We start from the raw sequence: 18019 nt of genomic DNA, 5'->3' as shown, positions 1-18019 counted from the left end.
CGCCGCGCAGCCGCACGGCCCGGCAGCCGCCGCTGTAGCCGCTCGCGGCGCGCCCCGGACCTTCTTCCCCAACAGAGGTCCCAAAGCGAAAAACAGACCTATTTGGAAGTAAGGAGGGTAAAGTAAAACCGAATCGAAACCCACAGCGTCGACGGCCCCAGGCCTAGATCTGCAGGAAGCATCCTGAGTTCTCCTAGGGTGGAGGGGAGCGGGGCCGGGCGAGGCTAGGGGCTCGGGAGCGCGCTCAGGGGCGGCTGCGCGAGCCGTCGACGGGCGGAGGCGGAGACAGAGGGAGAGCAGGGGCAGCCGCCGCGCCCTGCAAGCTGTAGACTGCTGGGCCCTGGAAGGCAAGTGGCAGCGCCTGTTCTCCAGTACCAGGACCCAAAGAGCATTCCTCATATGGTACACGAGGGACGGCAGAGGTAGCAGAGAAGCCCGTGACTCTTTAGACCTGATTTATCACTCACACATTTAGGGAGTTATGGGGAATCTCTTCCTGCTTTTGTGAAGAGTTGCCCTTTTTTCGGAGCACTGCACGCTGCGCAGGTCCCGGCCAGTGTGTTTCTTCTCCCTGTGAGGTGTCGTTTCTATGTTGAGAATATGGAACACGGTGCGCCAGCGTACCCCACTTCCTCCGGGAAGCATTCTTGCTTGTAGCTAGGGAGGAGGCAAGTTGCCCTAGTTCAAGGTAGACTTGCTGCGCAGTTTGCTGCAAAGCCAGCTTTATTTCTGCTTGCTTTGCTTTTGACTGGAAAAAAGTGTTCTATTAATTTGCAAACTTCTTTGGGACAGGGACATCCCAAAATAGAAACACCTTCTTTGACCTCAGTGAATGTTGAGGTATTTTGATGGCCAACCTCTGTGTCGACAGGTCTACCGGTGTTTGATATTTTGATGTCTAATTGTGGTGTCTGCAAGCCTGGAGGGCATTTAAAGGGGTCTTTAAATACTTATCCAGGAAGTGCTAATAGTTTCTGAGCAAATAATTGCTCTGATCTGATTAAGCAGAGCATAAGTAACATGATAGCTCTGACCTGTGCGACCACCCTTCCGGTCCAACTATTCTCATTTTCGAATGGAAACATTGATGATCACTGACTTTTTTCCTTCATTCATTTTTCAGCAAACACTGAGTGCTTGTCTTGTACCAGGCTCTGTGCTAATTGCTGAAAACTCAGAAATAAACCAGTCTCTATCCTCCGGGACCCCTGGCTTAGTATAGGAAGGAGACACAGGAACACAGAATTATGTAATAAACTGTGGGAGCACATGGGAGGGATATTTTAAAACCTTTGGGGTCATGGTGGTCAGAGAAGGCCTCCTAGAGAAGTTGAATGTCTGAATTAGATTGTAAAAGCTGCCTAGAAGTTGGCTAGGGGAAGAGTGAGGTAGGGAAGCGTGAGAAAAACTGGGTGATGCCTTTTCTCTGGCGTACTGTGCCAGGTCAGAGTGGTGGAAATTAGGCCAGAGGAACAGGAAGGGGCGGGATCATGAAGAGCCTTGGAGCTTGCTGCCCACCTGCACTCCAGCAAAGTCTGTGTCTGGTCCCTGCAGAGGACAAAAAGGTGATAGTGTGCTCAGCCAAAGCTGCTGAAGTTCCCTGGGGTTCTCAGATTTTCCTGTAGCTCTGATTTTCAACTCCAAGCTTCGTAAAATTTGATTAGGCAGAATTTTTTGGAAAAATCAATCTTAGGCATGTGTCAGAGTTTAGAAGTTTATTGAAAGGGGAAGTAAATGGAAATTATAGTGACAATTCAGTGTGACTTAGGATGAGCAGAGGTTTACATACAAAACCTTCTAACTAGTATAGTCTGTACTGTAAAGAACTTTTATTTCATATGTAATAACAATGTCCTTTTGTAGTTGATTTGTGAAAAATTTGGGGTTCAACAATTGCAAGGCAAAAACCATTAATCAGAAATAACAATATATTTGAGAAGCAAACAATGAGTAATATATTTGTGGCTGTTTACCAGACATACCAAATAACAATAAACAGTGTATCAGAAACTGTTAATTGCACATACTGGACAGCAAGTTTCATCTCCTAATAGTGTCAGACATGTGTCAAGTCAGTTCAAAATGAGATACCAAGGAAATGTCAAATGGAAGTCAGTTAAAAGAGGCATTTTCTCTAGCAATATCATTAAAATTTTCAAGCATGCAGAGTTCCCATTACTAGTTGCTGTTTCTGGACACAATTTTTCTATCTAAAAACTTAAAATGGCCTGGTTGTTAGGAGTCCTAGAGAGAGGTTGCATGCAGAGTGCAGGTGGGCAGAGACCATGTGGGCATACATATGTGCATGGGCATGTATGTGCATGTCTGCATGTCTAAGTATATATGTGCATGTTTGTGTGTGTTGGAGGTGGTGGTGGGATGGGGTTTTAGTTGCAAAAGATAAATCCCTCAAAAACTCTATCCTTAAAGGTATTAACTCTTTGCTTTTGAGATGTGCAAAACTCCTAGTGTTTCATCCCTTTGTATACCTTTCACCCAGCCCAGCAGAGCCAGCTGAGTCCTAGTCTTTAGTGTTCTATCTCTGTTAGAGTCAAGAAAGAAGATGGTATGCTCTAGTGAGAACACATGATTGTCAGGAGATCTAGGTTCTAGTCCTGACTCTGCTGCCCAGTAGTTGTGTGCTTTTGGACAAGTCACTTGACTTCTCTGTGCCTCCAGTTATCTCAAAATAAGACAACCTATCTCACAGGGTTGTTGGGAGGATCAGGCCAAAGAAGATACAATTTTTGAGTAGGCTTTATAAAGTATGAAATGCTATTGAGATCATGGTTCCATAGAGAGATTTTCCTTAAACCATTACTAGATTTAGTCACTAAATAGTCTCTAAAAGCGCATTTCTCAAAATACGGTCCTTGGGGGCAGTAGCAAATGCATTGCCTGGGAACTTGTTATAAATGCAGAATTTGCACCCCAGACCTACTGAATCAGAATTTAGGATAATTCCCAGGTGATTGATATAAACATTAAGTGTAGGTGGGCAGAAGCATGCCTTAAGTCAGTGGTCCCCGACCTTTTTGGTACCAGGGACCAGTTTTGGGAAAGGCAATTTTTCCACAGACTGCGGAGGGGGAGGTGGTTTCGGGATGATTCAAGTGCGTTACATTTATTGGGTACTTTGTTTCTATTATTATTACATTGTAATATATAATGAAATAATTATACAACTCACCATAATCCAGGATCAGTGGGAGCCCTGAGCTTGTTTTCCGGCAACTAGATGGTCCTATCTGGGGGTGATGGGTGACACTGACACCCAAAGTGTGTCACATCCAGTCTACTCTGTAATCTCATTTTGGTTGCTGTCACTGCAGAAAACCCCACTTCACAAAGATCGAATGCTGAAAATGGAAGCAGGCTTTTCAGTGCTTTGTGGCAATCTCATGATATTCTGCCTTGACTTTAATCCAGAACATATGGAGATCTGAAATTGTCTCAAACCTACTTTTAAGGCCACCAGATGCAGCTGTACCATTGAAGTTCATCAACTCACTTGCCACTATAAAGCCTGCCACCAGATGCAGCTTAATTGTCACTTGCCACTTACTGATAGGGTTTTGATATGAGTCTGCAAGCAATTGATTAATTATGGTCTCTGTGCAGTCAAACCTCTCTGCTAATGTTCATCTGTCTTTTCAGCCACTCCCCAGCATTAGCATCACTGTCTCAGCTCCACCTCGGATCATCAGGCATTAGATTCCCACAAGGAGTGGGCAACCTAGATCCCTTTTATGTGCATTTCACAATAGGGTTTGTGCACCTGTGAAAATCTAATGCCACTGCCGATCTGACAGAAGGTGGAGCTCATGCAGTAATGCAGGCAATGGGGAACGGCTATAAATACAGATGAAGCTTCGCTCGCTCACCCACCCCACTGCTCACCTTCTGCTGTGCGGCCCAGTTCCTCACAGGTCACAGACCAGTACTGGGAGTTGGGGACCCCTCCCTTAAATCATTCGTTTTCAAATCTAAGTGTGCGTAAGGATTACCTAGGCCTCACTGCAAAGATTCTGATTCAGAAAGTCTGGGATGGGGCTCAAGAAGCTACCTTTTAAATAAAGGCCCAACCTGATCCTGTAGTGGCGGGACCACACTTTAAGAAACACTACATGTCTATCTCCATGGTCTAGTTATGAATCTTAGTAGAATCTCAGAGAATTTCTGTATCTGCAACCCCCAGTTCTCAAAGTCAGACTCATATGTTTCCTAGGAAAAAAAAAAATCCATCCTCACACTTTGCTTCTCTGTCAGCAAGCAGTCACCCATCTAATTCATGAGACTTCTAGGGCATCATTGGTGTGGTTTTTGCTTTGACTACTTGGGGTTTTCTAAAGGTTATTCAAAATTCAGCAGCTGTTTTTAAAGTTGCTTTTAAATTATAGTCACCTCAAGGTGAATACTTTGTTCATATGGAATATAAACATATATAAGTGCATATCTGGCTTGTATGCGTATAAATATACATGCACTTCTATTTAGCACATCTCACACTTAAAAAACTAGAGAGGTCACAAAAGATGCAGCCTTATTTTTAACTTATTTTACTTTATACTCCAAATAGCATAGGTTAAGAATTGTAAAAACTGTATTACAGGCATATTTTCAGGTTGAAAGTATTAGTTGACATTTTCTTCTAAACAGGTCTGACTTCTCAAAAATGCCTTCCCTCGTTTATGCTTAAAATGGAGAGTTAGGAATATGAGTTTAAAACTAGCATTACAAGTAAGGAACATCCTTATTTTGTAGAAAGAGAAACACCTGGAGATATGAGGGTTTTCTAGCACAACAGGGTTGGTGTCAAAATAAGAATTTATTTACTCGTAGAGGATGTTCTTGCAGTCCTCTTTTAAAACATTAGCTAATTTTATTTCCTTATCTTTAATTATTGTTATATATTACACTAGACTATTTGCCTTGATACATAGAAAATACTACACTCAGCAGGAAATTATCCTCTTTTCACCTACTGGTTTCTTCATTAGCCTAGGTTTGCTTTAGTTGGGATTGGGTGCCCACTGGTAATCTTTTGGCATGGGAGAGGAAAGTCACAACACCACAAAATTGTCCCATAGTCAGGATCCATAATAACGTTGGAAAGGAGTAAAGAAAAAAATCCCTCTTTTTTGTTTCCAGGAGATGCATTTAGAAGATACTACCAGATTCTGTCCCAAAGAAGAAAGAGAAAGTGAACAAACATCTTTCAGCGATCAAAATCCCAGGCAAGACCAGAAAGGGGGCTTTCGCAGCTCCTTCCGCAAGCTCTTTAAAAAGAAGTGAGTAGCCCTTAGACAAGACAGCATTGTAACTCATTTCCCTTTGGGCTAAATCTTGAGGTTTTAACAATAATAAGTATCAAGTACCCTGGTCTCACACAACTGCTTCAAGTACAGTGCCTGCACCCAGTAGCCACAATTCTGGCGGGGTGAAGATGTTTCTCATTGTAATCTCCCAGAGTAGAAGCAAACTCAGCTGTCTGCCCTGCCTCTTCTGTCTTTTATCCCTTCTTCCTTGTTCCCAAAGTCATGGGTCCCGAGAGGAGTGGGCAGAGGTGGTTCCCTTGAGAAATGAGCTGGTGACAATCAAAGCCCCTTTAGACTGGGAGGAGTGGGATCCGCTATTGGGGTTGGGTGTCCTGGGTGCTCCATCACATCTCCCAATCTGTGGAAAGTTGTCTAAGGGATCTCAGTACATCTGCATTTGGGGGCCCGTTGTCATCCTGGGTGCTAATTCATGTTTATTGGGACTTCTGTTAGTGCTTTCCCTGAATGAGTAGATTTGGCTTGGCCCTAGTTAGAAATCACTTTAATGGAGTTTCTGTATTCCATAGGAGGCAAAAACAAGGCATTTTCCTCCTGTGGTCCTTCTGAGATTCGAAGTCGTTGTTGTATAAAACATCACCCACCAGGCATTTTGGTCAGCACTGTCTTACAGTCTAGGAGGCAGTGGCCACACCCCAGCATAAAATACAAGGAAGAGAGAGGTGAGCATTAGCATTTGACCGTAGAGGGATTTACCAGTCCAGCCACTGCCTGCCTGAGAGACTGCTGTTTCAATCTCCACTGGCTCAGCCTACCTCTCTCTCCCTTAGATTTTTCCTGCTGCTTAGTTACTCTTGGTGGAGGATGTTCTTGCAGTCAGTTTTAAATAACAAGTCTTCATATTTTAATAGATGGAAAAGTTAAACAGAGGCATTATTGCTGCCTTTGGAGAGTTGCCGATAAGTGAGGAAGCGCAGGGAAATCACCTTTTCCTTGAAGGTCAAGGTCACTGGCTGATTTAGATTATGGTCCTGATGGAGGAATTGGGGGCAGCCCTGGAGTGAGGACTTTGTTTTTGCTGGTTTGTCTCATTGTAATTATCCTCCTGTGGGGAGGGTGGTACTGAGATTAGTGGGCCTCTGACTGTTGGTCTCTGCCTGTTGTTACTGGAAATGGGGGAATAGGAAGGAAGAGCAACAGCTCTGCACTTAGCCATAGCCCTGCATTTTCTCTCAGTTTTGCTAAGGAACCCAGTGTATGCTTGCAAGCTGTTGCAGGATCCTCAACCCACCTTATTCAGGGTTTGAAGAATTGAGAATTGTATTCCTCTTTCTAGGATCATAGACTTACATCTTTCTTGACCCAGTGCCAACATCTGTCAAATTGACAGGGGTGGGAGAACCTGGAAACAGACACCTCTCCATCCCACCCTTGGGATTTAGACTCCTGAATCTTTCTTGAGACGGAGTCTGGCTCTGCTGCCTAGGCTGGAGTGCAGTGTCGCAATCTCAGCTCACTGCAGCCTCCACCTCCCGGGTTCAGGCTATTCTCCTGCCCCTGCCTCCCGAGTAGCTGGGAATACAGGTGCCCGCCACCACCCCCCGGCTATTTTTTTCTTTTTTTTTTTTTGTAGAGATGGGGTTTCACCATGTTGGCCAGGATGGTCTTGAACTCCTGACCTCAAGTGATCCACCTGCCTTGGCCTCCCAGAGTGTTGGGATTATAGGCATGAGCCACCATGGCCGGCCAGACTCCTGAATCTTTCTAAGGACTGCACAATCCTAAGGGCACAGCTTGAGCCTAGCTTTTTTTTTTTTTTTTTTTAATCACAGTATTCCCAAAACAGCCATTTTTTGCCCACTGTCATTTATAATGACTGGGTGCTATCTGTTGGAAAGCAACGAGCAATAGATTCACCAATGGTCCCTTTACAAATTCCTATTTATCAGAGAGATGTAAGAAAATGTTTTACCAGTGACATGAGGCAGAGGGAGTGGATTTGTCCTCTCTGGGTTCAGAGGGCAGAACTGGGAGCAGTGGCTAAGGGGAAGAATTTCCTAAAAATGCAGCTGCATGGAACTGGAGCTGGCTACGGCCTGAGGGAATGGATTCATGAGATGCTTCTGGTCAGGGATGCTATGAAAGTGGTCCCTGCATCGAGTGGGAGATTGTTGAAGAAATCACCAGAGCCCTTTCTAGTGTGGATATTTGCTTTATCTGTAGTTTGACTTTGTTGTAGCTTGATCTGAGTAATCACATCTTTTTATCACCTGAAACAAGAAATTAATGAAGCCTTCGGACCTATACTTTTAAAGTCCTAGCATGTAGAAGGCCAGGTTTTATCTTTCTGTAGCTCCCCACCGACCTTGGTATAATGTAGAGGACTTGCTATGGGCTCTCCAAGTTCATGTTGGTTAATTGCTGTCAGTCTTCTTGTGGCTGTTCGGGATTCTCCTTAGATAAAGAGCCAGTGGATTCCCTTAGTCCTCTTGCCCTTTCTCACAGATCAGTCCCTCCTGCATCAATCATGTTGCCGCCACCAATACTGGTGCTGTCCTTTGTATTTAAAATCCGAAGTGTTGTCTGAGTGGAAGTAAAGGTGGAGCCACACAGATGACTGTCAGTCTGGCAGGCTTTCCTGGCTTTTTAGATCTGGCCTAGGGCAGTCAGTACCATCAGGCGCTTAGGGTGCTGCAGTGGGCACGTTGGAGACTTTGCATGGGTTGAAGAGGCAGCTTAAGTAGCGTTTTCTGAGTGTTTTCATGTGAGGACCATGGAAAATTTGCTCCATTATAAGGTAGAGAGGAAGGTCAGGGAGGCCCCAGTGTAGCACAGGAAGGGCAGTGGCTTTTAACTCAGATGAGAACACACCATTCTTCTCATCAATTAAGCATTCAATCTTATGTGCATGCACTATGCAAGACACTTGTATAGGAATCATGAGCGACATAGTCGCAGCCATTACACAGGAACTTGCACTCTGAAGTCAGGCCTGTGGACAGTTATAGGAAGGAACCAGAAGAGACATTCAGCCCATTTTCCTCCTGCCTGTCAGGAGGTCAGGCTGGCAGCAAGCCCTGGAACTTTAAGAAGTGGCCAGTCCTGAGTACTGGAACCATTGTAGAGCCTGGTCTCACAGGTCCAAATGGGCCAGTGCCAGCAAAGCCACTTGTGTCATGTCTGGGGCTCGCTGCCTTCCTCCCCCACAGCCCTCTGGAGGCTCATTCCTGTCTACACTGACACACTTTTTGTTCCATAGGGGCTTGTTTGGCTGGTGGCCCCACACACCCAGAATGCTGCTTCGGGATGAAGCTAGGCATGGAGCCAGATGCAACAGAAAACCTGAGAAAGGGTTCTCTTCCCTCTGAGGCTGGGAGGGCCGAAGGCTCATACCCACAAGGATTCAAAAGGGAGAGTCAAGTTGACATCATTAAAAAAATCCTGAAAAATACCCACAATATTTGGGGAAAAGAATGACCTTCTGATTGTTTCCATCTCAGGCACATTTGTCCTGGGCAGATACAAGGTCACATATCCCTGAAAGGTACCCAGAATTGATCAGAATAAAGGCTACATATCTTAAAGTTTGGAAATGTTAAGTGATTTTAAACATTTTAAATGAGGATTCTTAGAGGGAACAGACTTTACTGTGGTAGGCTGATGTTAGCTAGACTGATACTTATTCCCCTGCCTTTGAACAGGATGGAAGGCAAACTGTCCCATTCTAGAAGGATCTATACAGAGGCTGTCAAAGACTTAAGCCTAGATTATTGTGAAGTCTAAGGCAAATGATACTTCATCTCAATATATACATCTTGCAACACTTACGTTAACGTGTATTCTTGATGGCAGATGTGACAGTGGGGAAGAGGATCACGTGAGATAGCTTAGGAGTAGGGAATGTAGATGGTACTCTCTTTTTAGCCTCAAATTTCAGGATAGTAGAAGATAAGGAATATGGCTTCCAAATGATTAATTCTACTTCCTCACTCATTCTCTTCCTCTTTAGCACTTTAAAATTTACATGCGTCAGAGTGTCTCCCTTCTTGTCATCATGCTCCATCAATCCCATCACTGTCTATTTTCTCAATCACACACAGAGAGAGTACTTCTGCAGGTCCCCATATGTAATCATTTTATCTCAGTGAATCCTCTTTTGGTGTCTTCCCAGCCGTTTTTGTATATGCCCAGCCTCAGCTGTTGAACAGACCATGTAATAGAAAGCAGGGCTGCTAAAGAATCCATTGATAACTTTATCTCACCTATTCTCTGTCTCCTTAAAGCTCATTTCAAGTCCCTCTCCCACTCTTACCCACTTTGGAGTTCTCTCTCCTTCTCCATTTCATTTCCTATATAACTTTAACATTAAAGGGGATAGTTGAAGGGGTAAACATTTTAGATTACTTAACCTAAATTACAAATGTTTCTCAATAAGCCATTTGAAATCAACCATTCAGTTAAGGGTCTTCAATATACTAGGTTCTGTCCAGCACAAAAGATGTAAGAGAAATAGTTCCTGCCCATTAGGAGCTTACAGATCAATTTAAGGGTAACCTAACTATTAATACAAGGTATAGTATGTAGCACATAGTAGGCACTCAACAAATATTTATTAAATGAATGCTCATTTGCTTTGGGCTCTCCAAACTCGTGTTGGTTAATTGCTGTCAGTCCTCTTGCAGCTGTTGGGGATTCTCCTTAGGTAAAGGGCCAGTGGATTCCTTTAGTCCTCCTGTCCTTTCTCATATATCAGTCCCTCCTCCGTCAATCAGATTGCCTCCACGATACCGATGCCGGTGCTGTCCTTTGTATTTACAATCTGAAGTGTTGTCTGAGTGGAAGTAAAGGTGGAGTCACACAGGGCTGTTGCTTTGATTACCAGGGCTGACTGACTGGCCGACAGGATGGGTGTTTCCTTGCCCCTTTATTTCTTGAGACAGATGCAAGTCTCCTAAAGCTTTCAAGGAGGATAGCTTTTCCAATGAGAGAACCAAGCCTTCTTAAGTCAGAGGTTTTTGCAGCACTGGATTCAACTACCCCCATCCCCAGCTCCAAACAAGCTTTCAAGGTTTATTAATAGCAAATCTAGACTTGGTATGACCTACTCAATGTGCTATTTTCTTTGTCACTTGAATGAAAGGAAAAGTTAGCAACAGGTCTGTTGTCTTTTCCTCTTTCCATCAAATACTTTGGATGGTTATGTGTCAGTATGTCCTGGCAGCCAATGTACCCTTCCCCAGCGAGTGTTTGCCTGTCCCTATAATGTCTGCTCAGATATGCCCTGCAATCAGCCACAGTGGCTCCAGGAGCTCAAAAGCCATTTCTGTTTTATAGAGAAAGGGAATAAAAGCAAATCTGCTGGCCTTTTCTCCTTGATCCTGCAGGTTATTTCCTAGTAATTTAGGTATGCACTACTTAAGAGCCTAACGGCCACACCTTTGGAAGAGTTCAGGTGGCCATATACATGTAAGCATTATAAAGAGGTCAGTTAAAATGATTTTTACAAGGATGAAAATGAGCTTTTAGTCATGGCTATAGTAGAATGCTGGATTTCGAAAAGGATGAGCAATTTAGCTGTTAGTTTAATTAATATCAAGAAATGCAGAGAAATTCAGACACTGGAGACATAGGGAAGGTACAATTTGTGAGAAGAGCAGTTAAAAAAATTTAAGCTGAGTTTGTGGACTTTGAAAACTAGACAGGGCGATTTTGGCATTTGTTTCAGAAATGGGAACGCAACTGGTGAAGATTTCTGTGGTCCTTGGGGCTGGTGGTGACATCAAAGCTTTCCTATTTTCAGGTAAACACTAAACAGTTGCATGTTGGAACCATCAAAGTGTGACATGTTGGGTTTTGGATAGACCAGATGTAGCTAAGAGGGGAAATATGAGGCAAAGATTTCAAGTTTTGACTAATGACTTTCTGATGAGTAACTGTCCTGTGGGGGAACAAGAAGAAATAGCAGCCCAATTCAAATCCTGCTCCCAACCTCCTGCCCCGGAAACATAGGCATTTCTAGCCTTCTGAATAGTGGAAGACATAGAGAAAGAATGAGATGGTAAAAAATATATCTTCCTAAATTTGGGGCACAACTGCACTAATCAGGGATGATTTGAATTGGAGGTATTGGGGATCTGTGAAAGATGAGAGAAGGCCTGGAGTTTTAGGGTGGGCCATGTGGAGGCTCTTTCAAGGGAGAACTCAGGGGCGTTCCTGAAAAGGAAGAGAACCTCATCCCACCCAGATATCTTGCTTGATGAGTACCCAGATGTACTGGAGTTGAGAGACAGAATAGTTTTTCCTCTCTGCACTGGGATATAGTGGAAAGGTGTTTCTTACCAACCAGAAGTAGAAAGCACGGTGGGCGGCTATGGCTTCATCTGTGATATTGAGTATCGGGGGCAAAGTGAAAATATCTAGTCAGTCATCAGGTTTTCAGATGTTAGGGTTTTTAGTCTTTGTGGATCCAACTTCTTTCCTTGAATAATGTAAAGAGATGTTTGAATTCTGCCCATTAATTCAGTAAATGATAGTCATGATTAACTTATCTAATAACAAGAGTGAGGACTCAACAGTAGCAAACCAATGATAGTGCAAGGACTCGCAGGCCATGGATCCTTCTTTGGTGGATAGTAGAAGCATACCTGACAGCCTCAGCATATGGAGAACTTGGTCAGTTGTATAGGAGCTTTGGACAAGCAACTTCATGTCTAACATCACTTTCATACACCCTGCATGAGGTTTTTTGATATTGGTTCTTAGTGTCTGGACTAGTTTTACCCATTCTAGGTCAGAGTTTAAGCTAGGCAAAGGGCCCCAGTCTAGCTTCTCAGAGGTTATTTCCAGAAAGCCTCCTCCCTCCAGGGACTTCTGACATGAGAAAACTGGAGAAGGTGCAGAGCTGGAATGGATTACCCAAGTGGCTTAACCAAGATAAAGGAAGAATGCACCCTCGACTGGGGACTCAAATGGACTGATTTGAGTTGTTGACTATTGATTGGCTTTGGTCTCTTTTGTGGTGGTTGAGATTATAGTATCTCTGCAATCTGATTACTGTATGAATTTCTGCATTCTACCAAATGTAGCATATATGTGTGGTTGGCTTCAATAAATCTTTCATTTAAAAATGAAAACAAACAAAAGCAAGAGTTTGTAATGTAATGCCAAATTCAGTGAAGGTCCTTGATAACCTTGGTTGAGAACCATGATTTCCATCCATTTTAATTTAAGGTCCTTGGTAATTTGTGGAGTTGTTACTTCATTGAATCAAAAACAGGATTTCTTGAATTTTCTGAGCTTTTGTTCCCCTATTATGATGTAATTACACAATATCTTACACTGACATATACAGTTATCACAATTGTCCCCATAAAGCATTAGAAAGATATTCTCTTTATGTTCAATGCAAATCTTAGATACACATGTCCTAAGTCATGAAATTCAGGGGAGTAAAAAGTATTCCAGTTCTAGGAAGCAACTGTTTTACAAATGCAAAACAATTGGGATAGATAAAATATTTGAAAACAATTAAAACCAAATCAACCTGTACTTTATCTGTGTGCTGAGATTTTAGGTCCAGTGGATCAGAATACAGGGAAAAAACTAATGAGAATCCCTCAATGGATCCTTCACCCACCAAACAAGATTTCTTCAGAAACCGACTTGCTCTTGCAAATGACCTTGACCAAGGAACAGCTGTGTAAAACATACTTAAAGTTGTATTGTCAAGTGGTAAGATGAGGATAAAAAGCTTGTATATATCTGTGTAGGAATATATATATATATATATATATACATATATCGATGTATAAATCCCTGAGGAAAACTAATATAAATACTTACATATGAAACTAAATCAACATACAAGACATTGAAGAGATGAAGATTAGTTTCTGGTTAAGATCTGGCTTTTTGAACCTCAACACTGGGGAAAAGGGAAATGAAGACTTTTCACATCATTACAGAAAAACACAATAAATTTGGAGGAAAATAAACGTTTGTAAGAATGAAAACTTCCACCTTGAAGTCATTCCCCGAGTATAATATTGAGCATGTTCATATTTAACATGGATGTGAATTTTATGCTTCCTAGGCATTTAACTTAACTCATCCAGTGTTCTTAGACTAATATACACTGTTAGGGGCCAGTTCTGTCTTGCTTCGTGTCTTCCAAAAACCCCAAGGCAATATCTAACATCCCTTAAGTCAAAGGATTAATTAACAGAACTGTATTTTATATGTTGCAAATCTTTGAGTTATGGAGAATTTGTGCCTAAACCATGATTCAGAAGGTTCAAAGCTTAAAAACACATTGATCTCCAAACTTGTTCTGTGGTTATGGAAATCAGTAAAGGGAACAAGGATTTCTGTAGAAACTGGGGAGAGAGGAAGGCAAAGAAACATTTTCCAATTGTGTGGGTTGAGCCGAGGATGGAAACAGTCCAGTCTGTGTTTATTGAGTACTCGGTATTCAAGATCCACTAGTGATCTTGAGTGTCACACACACTCATGACCAGATGGACTAGGCAAAAAGCAGTGATTTAGCCACATCCTCTTAAAAAGACTTTCTGCAGCCTGAGAAGAAGGTGGCAACAGCACCAAAACTTCAATGGCTCACACACAGCAGTTGCTACAAACAGCAGGTCAAAGTGAAAATTCAGGATTGCATTACTTGACTGTTTTCCTATTTGGTAAAGAAACCAAGCTCTTAACAGCTCAGATAGAGGAATCAAATTGCAACGAGGCCTGCCTGGCTATGGGGTGATCAAATGTGCTGTGTTTCCACATGGATATGTCTAAGATGGTCAGCATCCTTGATATGCCCCAAACATCAGATTTATAATAGAAAAAAAATTGGGTTTAAACAATTTGTCTTTATTCTCAGGCAGTTCCCTATAGTAAATTAGGGGTATTTGGTTTCTGTTCATTCACAGTCTTGGTACTCAAACTGGTGTCTTCAGAAGCTGTTCCTCTATTGAAGCGTTTGTTGATAAAATAGGCAAAGGTTCACTTCTAAGTGTTGCAAGTTTTCTTCTCCTTGTCTGATGACAAATTAGGAACTCACCTACTGCATTTTGAGCAGTAGTTGTCTGGAACACATAAAGGATCACTGCCAAGTTTTTTGAGTTGCCAGTATTTAAGTTTAAGCTAAGATTTTCATTTCCCTGAAGTTAATGAATGCATTTGAAATTAGATTTTTCTCTTATTATCAGGCTGGCAGTGCTTGAAAGCACAATGCCAAATCGACTGGACATGGAAAGTGAAATACTACAGAAGTCACAACCTATTAAATAAAATGTCAACACAATAAAATTCCTTTCATCAGTTTATCACTAAAATTGACCAGTTACTAGACAGGTTTAAAAACTATCACACACCTCACCAATTTTATTTTGGTAGCATCCTCTGAAAAATCTTGATAACTCCAAAATAATAGAGTTATATTTTATGAAACTAGCTTATGAAACTAGTAATAATTAACGCTGCTACTTACTCTCCAGGTGAGTCCCCATCACTTGATACCTGGAGTTTTCCGGTAGCTTTCTAACTGCCTCCAAGTACTCTTTGCTCCCATCTATCCTGCATGTCTCTAACACAGTATTCCCAAATATTGCTTTATGTGAAACTCTTCTGTTTTAACTTGTCTACAGTGAAATTCCAAACTTCTTGATTTGACATCCAAGGCTTGCTCTCTTCAGTAAGGCTCTTTCTTTCTTTCTGGCTACCATCTCATATTTTTCAGAGTCCTAGGTGAACTGACTTATCTTAAGTAAACTGGGTTTTTACCGTTTCCCAGTCAGCCATGCACCTTGCCCAGGCTCACTCTTGCTTCATGCCCTTTCTGTAGTTCCTTCGTCTCTGCCAATCTTAAGACCCAGTTTAAGTCTCTTCATCTTTTTGTGACTTCTTGTGGTGTAACTTGTTTATCTTTTTATGTGTTTGTCATATGTTCCCAGTAAGAATGCGAATCCCCTCAAGGGCAGGAACTATGCCATATATTTTTAAATTCCTTTCCACCTCTAGAAGACTACATAGTAGGTGCTCAATAAGTAGCCGATGCCAACATTAATGGTGGTGCTTTAATAAGTAGAGAGCTACAGAAAATAATTTTTACTCTTAATTTGACAGAGAATTCAGTTAACACTCTACCTCCCTGCCTTTTTTTTTTTAAGAAAAAATATCAGTCATGAAGGGAATATAGTTGCTTTCAGAAGCAGTTAAAGGCACCACTGCCACTTTCACAGCATCTAGCATTAGAAAACATCTCTCCAATTAAAAAAAGAAAGGTCATAGCTCACTGCAGCCTCAAACTCCTCAAGCAATCCTCCTGCCTCAGCCTCCTGAGTAGCTAGGACTATGGGTGTGCACCACCATACCTGGCTGATTTAAAAATTTTGTAGAGACAAGGTCTCACTATGTTGCCCAGGCTGGTCTCAAACTCCTGGGCTCTAGCCATCCTCCCTCTTCAGCCTCCCAAAGGGCTGGGGTTACGGGTGTGGGCCACCAGGCCTGTAATGTTATGTTGCATTACATTAAATAATGCATGGATGGAGCAGTGTGGAAAAGAACTTGACAATGACTACATCTGTGACCTCCAGCCCTGGAGAAGTGCACTTTACATAGGAGACCACAGATGTCTTTGAGAAGTATTTGGATTGATAATCAGAAAGAAGCACTCTACCAAAAGATGAAGTAGATATTTTGTACAGGCTAGGAGTCGTAATAGGCCTTTTCTATAGCCTTGTGAGATCAGTATGTATAGGCCCAAGCAAGGACTGTCCTTCTCTGACTACAGAATTGGAGCCTTTGAGAACCAAGGATTTGTGGACCAATACTCTAGGGTTCTCCCCAGTGGGCTATTTCATCCCATAAGAAATAGTTTATCTGGGACCTGAAACTAGAACATCAGGGAAACCCTTGAGCAGTGTTTTCTATAGCACCTCATGTCTCATTTCCTCACTGCCTTTAAGTCTAAACTAATACATCACCTCCATGAGGCCTCTTGTAGAAAATGCAGATTCCTGGGCACCACTGCAGTCCCACTGTATTAGAATATCTGGAGGTGGGGTCCCGGAATCTGCATTTTTAAACTTTTAGGTTCGGGGTACATGTGCAGGGTTGTTATATGTTAAATTGTATGTCATGGGGGTTTGGTTTACAGATTATTTTGTCACCTAGGTAATAAGCATAGGACCTGATAGGTAGTTTCCCAAAGGAATCTGCATTTTAATGCAGTCCTGCAAGTCATTTTCCCACTGAAATTTTAGAGATACCACCTATTAGACCAATAATGTAAGTTTTAGCACTCAGATTCTATTCATAGATTGGATTTTAAAACAGAATAAAGAACTGATTATCTTGAGATACAGAAAACAAATTGTTCGTTGAAACCCAGTATTTTGTATTCGTAATTATCTGTGACCTTTACTGTCACACACAGTAAGATTCTGATTTAAGAATATACATATGCACATGATCATCACTTTATAAATTGGTAAAACTGACTGTATATTCCAGATAACCAATTGCATGCACTTAGAAAAATGACAGATTTTTCTGCATCAAGTTGTATCATAAAATTAGGTCTAGTTTTCAGATTAAACTTTTTCTTGAAACATCACCATTGATAACTTTCCGCCTGAGCCTAGAAAAATAATGCTTTTGGTAAGGCTGGGATTCTCTTATCCTGAAGGTTCATTTGGAGGTGTGACAGCAGCATTCTCAGCATCTGAGCAGCCTGGATGCTGGTATTTATAGTCTATGGGCCAGTGAGTCTCAGCTGGTGGGGATGGGTTGGGAGGAAAGGAAGGGAGAGGTACAGTTTTTCAAATAGGGATATGGGTTAAAAGAAGGTTGAGAAAACTGATGGAGACCTATATATTTTAAGGGCAAAAAATAGAAATTGATGTGTAACATTACAGCTGAGTTTTAAATATAGAACATAAAGGGATGAATTTAGGCAATGCTAAAAGTATCTTTGTGGGAGATTGTCAGATGTTCAAAATAATCAAAATTTTTATTCCCAAACCGAGTAACTTTAAAATCTGTTGTTTTCTAAGAGCTTAGTATATACATAATCTTTAATAAGTCATCTAAACTTGTTCCTTATCTACAAAATAGAGATTTTTATTCCTTCTTGCCTCATTCCCTGAATTAGTAGCAGTAAATGCTCTTCTTATCAAGAAAACTGAATGTGTTGGATTTCCTCTCATGTATGTAAGCCTATCTGAAGATATTAATAGGATCTACTGTAAAGGACTGTTGGTAGATACCATCTGTGCTGCTTTCTCTTCTCATTATCACATTTTTCTTTTCAACTGGGACAAACCCTTCAGCATACAAACATGTTCTTATTTCTCTAAAGCAAAAGAAATCCTCTCTTGACGGTTCTAGCTATGCCCGTTTTCTGCTTCCCTTTCGTAAAACTTCAAAGAGGAAACTTCTCCAGTTCCTCTCTTGCCACTCTTTATCAAACTAGGGCCCAGGCTTTTGCCCACACCACTGAACTGCTTGTGTCAAGATCACCAATGACTTCCACATTGTCAAACAAAAGGTCCCTTCTCAGTCATCTTACTCTATCAAATAGCATTTGACAGGCTGAACACGTCCTCCCATCTTAACTAGGCCTCAAAGACACAACATACTCCTGGTTTTCGTTTTTCTTCACTGGGAGTCTCTTCTTGGTCTCCTTGCTGATTCCCTATCTATCTCCACTCCCCACCATTTTTTCTTCTTTTTTCTTT

At 41.9% G+C, this 18019-nt stretch overlaps 1 protein-coding gene across 1 annotated transcript in view; it reads left to right on the top strand.

Annotated features, from left to right (window-relative positions):
- ARHGEF33 (Rho guanine nucleotide exchange factor 33) overlaps nt 1–14580 on the top strand; it is an 88421-nt gene extending 73841 nt beyond the window's left edge. Inside the window, 3 exon segments of the mRNA XM_017860434.1 lie at nt 50–117; nt 5152–5291; nt 12850–14580. Of these exon segments, the coding sequence (XP_017715923.1) occupies nt 50–117; nt 5152–5291; nt 12850–12979 (338 nt within the window). The 3' untranslated portion in view covers nt 12980–14580.
- The last annotated feature ends 3439 nt before the right edge of the window (nt 14581–18019 follow it).

This window comes from Rhinopithecus bieti, unplaced genomic scaffold (assembly GCF_001698545.2).
Source record: "Rhinopithecus bieti isolate Rb0 unplaced genomic scaffold, ASM169854v2 scaffold_52032, whole genome shotgun sequence".
Classification (NCBI taxonomy): domain Eukaryota; kingdom Metazoa; phylum Chordata; class Mammalia; order Primates; family Cercopithecidae; genus Rhinopithecus; species Rhinopithecus bieti.
The sequence above is the reverse complement of the archived record's forward strand: the minus strand, read 5'-3'. Positions and strand labels throughout refer to the sequence as shown.